Source organism: Cheilinus undulatus, linkage group 18 (genome assembly GCF_018320785.1).
Source record: "Cheilinus undulatus linkage group 18, ASM1832078v1, whole genome shotgun sequence".
NCBI lineage: Eukaryota > Metazoa > Chordata > Actinopteri > Labriformes > Labridae > Cheilinus > Cheilinus undulatus.
This window is the reverse complement of record NC_054882.1, coordinates 43,388,236-43,398,665: the sequence shown is the minus strand read 5'-3', so window position 1 is coordinate 43,398,665 and position 10,430 is coordinate 43,388,236. Positions and strand designations below refer to the sequence as shown.

Below are 10,430 nucleotides of genomic sequence, written 5' to 3'. Positions count from 1 at the left end.
AACCCTGTTTAAACCTCATGTATTGCCCTGTTTAGTAGTTCATTTTTGTCAGTAGGCTTTTTAACAGAACAACTCTGTGATCTTGTATCTTCTGTTTTCCAGGAGGCTGAAGAGAACAAAGGAGCGACCAGGTGGCCAGAGTATTATATTGACCAGCTCCGCACTATGGCTGCAGTAAGAACCTGTCCATGTTTATATCCTTAATATTACAGTTTAACTAAAATCATAGTTATGACACAGCGATATGAATCCTAACCGATAACGCTCTCTTCCAGAGGAGGACTCTCTTGACCCTGGAAGACGAGGATGAGCAGGGCAGGCATAAGATCGTAGACGGTTTAAGGACAGCTCTTAGGACTCAGCCTATGAGGTATGACCACGCTGCAACGCTTTAGTCTTCAAATGAACAACTTTAAGATGCCATTTTGACTGATTTCCTCCAGGTTTGTGACTCGGTTCATCGAGTTGGACGGCCTCTCTTGTATCCTGAATTTCCTAAAGACGATGGACTACGAGACCAGCGAGTCTCAGGTCCACACGTCGCTGATTGGCTGCATCAAAGCTCTGATGAACAACTCGCAGGGTCGAGCTCACGTGCTGGGTCACTGCGAGAGCATCAACATCATCGCTCAGAGCCTGGCAACAGAAAACATCAAGACAAAGGTACAACAACCTCACTGATAGCCAGGGCCTGAAGGCTTTATGAACTCAGGTTCCTGTCCAATATCTCAGCAACACTTGTAGGAATTTCTATCAAACTTTCAGCCAGTTAGCACCAGGGTTGCCAACTGTTTCAGTGCCAAAGTAGGTACACGGTATTTTGGTTGTAGCTCAGTGCCACAAAGGTGTTTATGTGTTTACGTGTTTACGTGTTTAGGTTCACTAAAAGTCGAAGGCAGAGGGGTAGATGTGGCGAGTAAGCATGACTAGGGTTCTGTCCGGGTAGGTGGTAGGGTTGCCTGGACAAAAGGAATCCTGTCGATCCTGTTGACCTCAGCCTTTCTTAGATACATGTATGGGGGCTCCAAGGATATAAGTTTGGGAACCACTGGACTGGACAGAGAAATGATGTCAGCATACAGGACATGTGGGACGAGGGTTGACCCACTGGGACTGGAACAAACCAGTTTAGTGTAAAATAAGGAAGGCTGTAATAGGAGGAGCCAACGTATGTTTGAGTTTTACTGCCACAGAGAAACACTTATTTTTGGTGACTTCCTACATGAAAGTCTGTCTCTTTATTTCTTATATTCCTTCTTCTTCTTCTTCTTCCTGTCTTTAGATCGCCTTGTTGGAGATCCTTGGTGCCGTATGTTTGGTTCCTGGAGGTCACAGAAAAGTCCTGGAGGCCATGCTGCACTACCAGAAGTTTGCAGCAGAGAGGACACGCTTTCAGGTCAGCTGAAACAGATGTGGGCTAATTATCAGTGTTGCACTGAAGTTCAGCTGTAAAATCCTGATTACAGTTTCTGATTTTTACACCAGTACTAATGCGTGGACCGACTACAGCGTCCAGGATTTCAGCAGATTGAATCAGACTGGTTATTGATAAGAGCTAAGGGGTACAGCAGCTACAGCTACAAGTAAAATTAAAGGCCTTATTTGGCAAACTGTCGAGTCTAAAGCAGTGGTTCTCAACATTGGGGTTGAGATCCCCCTTGAGGGTCGCAAGACATTGAGTTGGGGTCGCCAGACCTAAGAATTTCTTTTAAAAAGGTTTCAAACTGTTTTATCCATTTTTATGAAAATATATGCATAAAATGAGTTCAGGGTGAAATAAAAACATGGTCGTTTAGAAAAAAGTAAGTCTGTGCACAGATTTGGCTGGCCCCGCCTCCACCTCGTATCGATGCGTGTGTGTTTCTTCAGTAACTGGTGCTAGCCTTCTGGATAACAGCATCCTCATTTTGGGGCTAAAAATGTGTGAAACTGTTTTTGGGTTCTGATGTTGAAAGTATTTATTTTTAAACACTTTTCCCAGCCACTTTTGCCACTATTATTTCCACTTTTTATGCCCTTTTGGCCCATTTTAAACACATCTCATCATTTATCTACCCATTTTTTGCTGGTTTAACCCATTTCTGCCCATTTGTCTGCCGCAGTAAATCTAATTCTGCCAGTTTAAACACTTTTTCCCATTTTTAAATCCGATTTCATCAAATTTTCACACATTTTTGCAACTTTAAACCCATTTCAAACACTTTTTAGTCCCCTTTTACCACTTTTATGCCTTTTTTGCTGCCTATTCTTTTGATTTTTTTGCTCATATTTTGACACAGTTATTTCATTTTTGCCACTTCTGACCCATTTCTGCTTCTTTATAATCCAAATTTCCCCACCTTTTCCAGTAACTTTTGCCATTTTTAACCAGTTTTGATGCATTTTAACCCATTCTAATTCTGTTTTTGAAGAAAAGGAATGTAGATTTTTAAGAAGGCTATATAGTACAGCACAAATACATAAAATATGTGTTTCTTTGATAAGAGTGGCTCGTATGCAGGTTAAATATAAAATATGGATACCACAGCTTAACTTTATAAAGGACCATGGTTTTGCTGACCTCCATGGCCCCCCCAGTCTGGCTGGGCCCCACAAAGCTCTCCCCTTTATCCCCTAACTGGGCGGCTTTGTCTCCACATGACTATTCCAGAATGTTCAACCACCTTCAGGTCCAGGTGGGGGTCCCCGGTCTCTGGCACCTTTATTTTGGGGGTCGCTGGCTGAAAGAGTTGAGAACCCTCTGGTCTAAGGCATCTTCAGGGCCCATAATCTAGACTCAGAGTGTAAAGAGGGCTTGATTATGGGAGCAGCCAAGATAAAACCAATCAGAGCGTTTCATTTGTGCGTGATGGTACCTAAACATAAATAACGTGGATTTCTCCTGCTGTCCCGTGTGCAGACTCTGGTGACAGACTTGGACCGATCGACGGGACGATACCGAGACGAGGTGAATCTGAAGACGGCCATCATGTCCTTCATCAACGCTGTGCTCAGCAAAGGAGCGGGAGAGGTGACTGATGTTTATACGCTCTTATGTTAAAGACTGTTATCAGATCACTGTTTAAATGAATGTTTTCAGTGTTGCCATGGTTACCGTTATCTCTCTGTCTCCATCTCTACCTGTTAAACATTATTTAGTTCTATGATACATGCTTTAATCTCTCCAAAGAGCCCTCACCATGCTGCTGTTTGTGTTTTCAGACCAGTCTGGAGTTCAGGACTCATCTGCGTTACGAGTTTCTGATGTTGGGCATTCAGCCCGTCATCGACAAACTGCACGGACATGAAAACGCCACGCTGGACAGGTACATTTGAAACCGCGCTTCTTTCATTACAAGTACTGCACCACCTGCAAAAGTACGTCTCTGGACACATTCAAGGGGATTTTAAAGACTCTGGTGCAGGTTAATCTGTTATTCTTTTTAAAAACTGAATTATTCTGTGTTTTATGTTTTTTCCTTTGCAAAGATCGTTAAAGACCGGGCAGTGGAGTTAATCCACTTACTGGAATTTAGTGTTTTTGGATACTGGTCCTTTTTTAGTGTACTTTGAAATCAGTTCTTTTACTTCTACTTAAGTTTTAACCAGAGTTTTAACCTGTACTTTTACTTCACTACAATGCTCTTGAACTTTTTCCACCTCTGTTGACTACACAGTACATATATATACATATATATATATATATTTAAATATAAATATATATATGTATATATATATGTAGTCATGAACAAAAATATTGGCACCCCAGGAATTTTTCCAGAAAATACACTATTTCTCCCAGAAATTGTTGCAATTACAAATGTTTTTGGTATAAACATGTTTATTTCCTTTATGTGCATTGGAACAACACAAAAATCCGAAGAAAAACGACAAAATTGACATAATTTTACACAAAACTCAAAAAATGGGCAGGACAAAATGATTGTCCCCCTTTTAAAACTGTGGGTAAATCATTTTATTTCCAGCATGTGATGCTCATTTAAACTCACCTGTGGCAGTAACAGGTGCTGGCAATCTAGAAATCACACCTGAAGCCAGTTAGAATGTCTAAAAGTTGACTCAGCCTTTGTGTTGTGTGTCTGTGTGTGTCACACCAAGCATGGAGGAGAGGAAGAAGAGCCCAGAACTGTCTGAGGACTTAAGAAGCAAAATTGTAGAAAAATCTGAACAGCCTCAAGGTTAAAGACCATCTCCAGAGATCCTGAGATTCCTTTGTCCACTGTGTGTAATATAATCAAGAAGTTTATAACCATGGAGCTGTGGCTAATCTCTCTGGACGTGGACGGAAGAGAAAAACTGACAAAAGAATGCAACGCAGGATAGTTGGAATGGTGGATAAACATCCTCAGTCAACTTCCACACAGATTCAGGCTGTCCTGCAGACTCAGGGTGCAAAAGTGTCAGCTGGGACCATATGTGGTCATCTGAATGAGATGAAGCACTATGGCAGGAGACCCAGGAGAACCCCACTGCTGACAAAGAGACATAAAAAAGCCAGACTGGAGTTGGCTAAAATGTACCTGAGTAAGCCTCAATCCTTCTGGGAGAACATTTAGTGGACAGATGAGACTAAGGTAGAGCTTTTTGGAAAAGCACGTCATTCTACTGTTTACAGAAAACAGAATGAGGCCTACAAAGAAAAGAACACAGTACCTACAGTCAAACATGGTGGAGCTTCAAGGATGTTTTGGGGTTATTTTGCTGCCTCTGGCACTGGGTGCCTTGACTGTGTGCAAGGAATCATGAAATCTGGAGATTAACAAAAGATTTTGGGCCACAATGTAGGGCCTAGTGTCAGAAAGCTGGGTCTGGGTCAGAGGTCATGGGTGTTCCAGCAGGACAATGACCCCAAACATACCTCAGAAAGCACCAAGAAATGGTTGGAGACAAAGCTGGAGAGTTCTGAAGAGGCCAGCAATGAGTCCAGATCTAAATCCCATTGAACACCTATGGAGAGATCTCAGAACTGCTGTTGAAGAAGCACCCTTCAAATCTGAGAGACCTGGAGCAGTTTGGAGAAGAAGAGTGGTCCAAAATTCCAGCTGAGAGGAGTAAGAAGCTTGTTGATGGTTAGAGGAAGAGATTGGTTTCAGTTATTTTTTTCCTAGGTTGTGCAACCAAACATTAAGTTGAGGGTGCCAATAATTTTGTCTGTGTCAGGGTTTATTTGAGCTCAGATCCCTGGAATTTCAAACCTGGGGGGATGTTTGAGCAGAGTTTCCCATCATGCACTTGGGGAGTGTTTAGATGACTTTTAGATCAGTTTGCTGCGTTTGGATGTTTTCTGTTGCAAGCTTTAAAAAGTTTGTGATTTTTCACGAGTTTTTTTATTTTATTTTGTCCTTTTATTTGGTCGTTCTGTTGGTCACTGTTGTTGTTGCTGATGTGAGCCACATTTGCACCATGAATGAAGTTATCCACTGAGTTAGGCCTTGACTGTAGGTGCTCCTATAGAGCACGTGGAGTGTAATCCCCATCAGTATGCATTGCTGTGCATTGCTTTCATATTGGAGAATATTTAATAATTAAGTGTAGTTTAACTTCATGCAGTGTGGATGAACTCTGCACAGATGCACATAATCAACACTGGTCCTTTTTCTGTGTATTTGACTTCATTATAGAGGTGTTTCTTCACCTCCAACTACCTGGTCAGAGATCTATTCTCTTTTTATAAGGAAAGGTAGAATTTTACTGCACAGCTCCTCAGTATACTCAGCGCTCACTACTTAAACTTCTAATTAAACACTTTTTACTCATAGTTGAGTAGATTTTTGGAGCAGTACTTTTACTAGAGTACAACAGTCGTGTACTTCTCCCTCCTCTCTGAGAAGAGAGACATTAATCTGATTGAGACTCCGGTCTTTATTAAGTTAAAGTTATTTAAAGTCATTAAGTGATCAGGTTTGTGCTTTAACATGATTTCTGTTGTTCTTCTCCTGTTCAGTCAGTAAATGTTTTTGTTGTTTGCAGACATCTGGACTTCTTTGAGATGTTGAGGAATGAAGATGAGCTGCTGATGGCCAAACAGTTTGACGCTGTGAGTGAATCAGACGAGTTTTTATTCCATCTAAAAACTCTAAATAGATTTTAAAAGACGGGCCTGACTACCCAGGGCCCTTACAGAGGAGGGGACCATTGTTGGTTTCTCCATCAGTAGAGGTCAAATAAACAGGATTCTGTTTCTCTAAAAGTGTGAAACCCCTTAAGATGATTAAAAAATAACAAAAAAATGCATAAACCCAAAGTTGAGCATTTTCTGATAAAAGGTGTTTGTTTTTGTTCAGGTCCACATAGAGACTAAAAGTGCGAGTCAGATGTTTGAGCTGATTCAGAAGAAGCTGAAGCACACTGAGGCGTATCCTCACCTGCTGTCTGCTCTGCACCACTGTCTCATGATGCCCTGTAAGACCCTCTGTGTTTCTGATGGGTTTGAGATGAGCTGTCAGATCGGTTTCCACTGTTCACTCCTCTGTTTCTGTGTCTGTGTCTGTCCAGATAAGCAGACTAGCACGGCTCTGCAGTACTGGGTTCTGTTGGACCGGATCATCCAGCAGCTCGTTCTGCAGACGGAGAAAGGGGAAGACCCTGACGTGGCACCGCTGGAGGACTTCAACGTGAAAAACATTGTTCGCAAGTAAGTTCCCAGATCCAGATTTATGAACAAATGATGGCAGCTGAATGCAAACTTATTTTATTGGAGTAGTGCAGAGTAAGCAGTGACAGATGGAGCATTCTTCTGCAGGGAGTGTGAAAACAACATGGCCTTACAAATATTACTGTACATCTGGTAAGACAACAAGCATTCCTGCAGGGATTTATTTATACTCCTAAAGCTAAACAGCAGTTTTAGGTCTGTGGTACAGAATCAAGTCTAAATTAAAGGTTAAGAATTTCAAAATTTTTATTCTTAAAAATTGTTATCTTAGTCTGATTTCTTCACATTCTGAACCACAATCACCCCACAAGATCATGTAGACCAGGGGTGTCAAACTCACTTACAGAGGGGGCCGGATTCTGAATTCAGGTCTAACCTGAGGGCCTAACAGGGTCAAGGTTTAACCAGAAACTGTCAACTGTGTTTTCACAGGTAATGATTTTTAGGGAAAACCAAACAGTGATGATAAATGAGTTCAAAGAGGCTCTATGCAAGATTTAGAAAAATATCAGTGTAGCGACACCGCCGGCCATCAGGCGAACTACAACAACATTGTGTGGCTCGCCGACGACGGCGCGCTCCTTGCCATGAACGAGCCTCCGGTTTATCAGCTGATACGCAGACCACGGTGATTTACCGTCATCATGTATACAGAGGAGGTAAGTGAAGTAACACTTAAAAGTTCCACAAACTAAAAATAAAAATGAATAAAGTATATTTGAACCTCTAGAGCGGACACAGCACAAAATTAAAGGACGATATTTTCGGGACCATTTTTATGAATGAACAACTTCGCTACTTAGTGCAGCATTGACCAATTTTATTGTCTTTTTACGTGTGTAATGTGTGATGTGTATTGAATGGGATGCGTTTTAGAGCAGAAACAACAGGGCTAACGTTGCTTAGCTCTGCTAATGGAGCCTCGACCACAGATATCAGATAGCTGATGTGTTGAAGACATTTTACAAACTAAGTATCAAAAATAAACTCAGTAAGTTGAGTCCAGTGCCAGGAAGCAACAAAAAGATGCAATATTATCCGGAAAACACTAAATGAGCAACGTGACATTCTCATCATTTGGATAGCATCTTTGTAATCAAGCTAACGTGATGTAGCATATGGCATAAAACACTACATAGTATTTCATGGTCCAGAGTGATGCCTAACCTCCTCAACAGAAAGACGGCCATCTCTGGATCGGTATTTATCCCGAGCGAGGCTCCCTCCATTTCTCATATTTATCCATATTTATCCTCGATGTCCCCCTGCGTCGGTCTCACTCTCTTTTAGCTTGACGGGCTTCAGCAGATAAAACTGTCTTAGTTTTTTATGTTTTCGCAGAGTTTGTGTGGGTGTTTGGGCTGAGCTAGCAGAAGCAGCCTTCTCCATTCAACACGCCGTTGTCAGGTATAAACAGAGCAAGGGGGCGCGCATTACGTAGTACCCGACGTCACTTCTGTTGAGATTTCGTGGAAAATTTGTCCCGAATTCCCGAGAAACGACTCCACAGGCTTATACAGGCAAACAAGGAAGACATAAAGAGCCTCATTGTTCACATCGAGATAGGTGCGCACCGTTATATACTCAAAAATGGGACGTTTTAAAGCAAAAATCTTACATAGAGCCCTTTAAGATTTCTAAAAAAAGATTCAAAATAATTAAATATCACAGCATCAATGTTAATGTGTGTCCATGTCAAATAAATGCTAAATAAATAAATAAATGAGTTTAAAGGCTCAAAATCTGAGATTAAAAGTCAACTTTATAAGTCCTAAAGGTCAAAATACAAAATTAGAAATCAAAATAAGGTTTTAAAAGGCAAATATATGAGATAGAGTTAAAATCATGAGTTTAAAGGTCAAAATATCAGATAAGATACAAAGTCAAGAGTTTAAAAGGTCAAAATTGAAGATAAAATTCTAAATTGTTACGCTTACAAGTCAAAATATGATAGAAAATTCTCAATCAGGAGTTTAAAAAGTGAAAATATGGGATTAAAAGTCAACGTTAGGAGTTTAAGAGGTCAAGATTTGATTTAAAATTCAAAAAGCTGTTGATCTAAAAGATCACAATATGAGAGAAAAGCAAAAAAAAAATTATGAATTTAAAAGATCAAAATCTGAAATAAAAAGTCAAAATCCTAAGTTTCAGTCATAATCTTTGGATGCAAAATGAAAATATGAAATGAAAACACAAATTAATTTCTTCCCCTCTTTCCTGACTTTTTATCTCATTATTTCTTCTCTCTCTACTTTTTCAGATCTTTATAACTTAACAAGGTTTTCTTTTTTCAATCTTTAAGGTTAAATTTAAATTTACTGAAGGAAATCTGCAGACCTCGTTCCTGTGAGCCACTTCTAATTAAAAAATGAAATGATATTTCAAACCCCAAAAGTAAGGCCTCTTTGCCTGCACTGCGTTTAAAAAAATCTATAAATGTGATGATAAAAATTTACTTTTTTGTGGGTCTGATTTACTAAAATTGGATTTGGGGGACCAGGTTCAGAGCCAACCTGCAGTGTCTCTCACTCTCTCGCTCCTGTTTGCAGCTCTATCCACACTACTCCTCTGTAGGTGAAGGTATGAAGCCCGATAATCCTAGAAAAGGCAGAAATCAATGACTGCCACCTATGCCTCATTTTGACTTCCATGACTGATGCCCACAGATCCATAAATACACTATGTTGCCAAAAGTATTCACTCACCCATCCAATTAATGTAAATCAGGTGTTCCAGTCACTTCCATGTCCACAGGTGTATAAAATCATCACCTAGGCATGCAGACTGTTTCTACAAACACTAGTGAAAGAATGGCTCGCTCTCAGGAGCTCAGTGAATTCCAGCGTGGTACTGTGATAGGATGCCACCTGTGCAACAAGTCCAGTGGTGAAATTTCCTGGCTCCTAAATATTCCACAGTCAACTGTCAGTGGTATTAGAACAAAGTGGAAGCCATCGGGAACCACAGCAACTCAGCCACCAAGTGGTAGGCCACGTAAAATGACGGAGCGGGGTCAGAGGATGCTGAGGTCATAGTGCGCAGAGGTCGCCAACTTTCTGCAGAGTCAATGGCTACAGACCTCCAAACTTCATGTGGCCTTCAGATTAGCTCAAGAACAGTGGTAGAGAGCTTCATGAATGGGTTTCCATGGTAACAGCTGCATCCAAGCCATACATCACCAAGTGCAATGCAAAGCGTGGATGCAGTGGTGTAAAGCACGCCACCACTGGACTCTAGAGCAGTGGAGACGCCTTCTCTGGAGTGACCAATCGCGCTTCTCCATCTGGCAATCTGATGGACCAGTCTGGGTTTGGTGGTTGCCAGGAGAACGGTACTTGTCTGACTGCATTGTGCCAAGTGTAAAGTTTGGTGGAGGGGGGATTATGGTGTGGGCTTGTTCTTCAGGAGCTGGGCTTGGCCCCTTAGTTCCAGTCAAAGGAACTCTGAATGCTTCAGCATACCAAGAGATTCTGGACAATTCCATGCTCCCAACTCTGTGGGAACAGTTTGGGGATGGCCCCTTCCTGTTCCAACATGACTGTGCTCCAGTGCACAAAGCAAGGTCCATAAATACGGTGGCCTAGAGGTCTCACACGAATGCAAATTCAAAACGCTTTGCAAAAAGAAAAAACACGACGACGTTTGAGAAAAACACAAAAACAAAAGTTCACAACACAAATACAAAAACTTGCTGCAGCGCATGGATACAAACACTCAGCGCCGCGCATGGATACATAAACTCGGCACAGCGTGGAGGCAAACAGATTCCACAACA

General features: G+C 41.3%; 1 protein-coding gene across 1 annotated transcript in view; it reads left to right on the top strand.

The window, feature by feature from the left end:
• LOC121526331 (disheveled-associated activator of morphogenesis 1-like) overlaps positions 1-10,430 on the top strand; it is a 48,489-nt gene that overhangs the window by 20,984 nt on the left and 17,075 nt on the right. Inside the window, exons 4-12 of the mRNA XM_041812874.1 lie at positions 103-174; positions 276-370; positions 444-663; positions 1,283-1,396; positions 2,900-3,010; positions 3,202-3,305; positions 5,971-6,037; positions 6,285-6,402; positions 6,496-6,634. Of these exons, the coding sequence (XP_041668808.1) occupies positions 103-174; positions 276-370; positions 444-663; positions 1,283-1,396; positions 2,900-3,010; positions 3,202-3,305; positions 5,971-6,037; positions 6,285-6,402; positions 6,496-6,634 (1,040 nt within the window). The remainder of the gene's footprint in view (positions 1-102; positions 175-275; positions 371-443; positions 664-1,282; positions 1,397-2,899; positions 3,011-3,201; positions 3,306-5,970; positions 6,038-6,284; positions 6,403-6,495; positions 6,635-10,430) is intronic.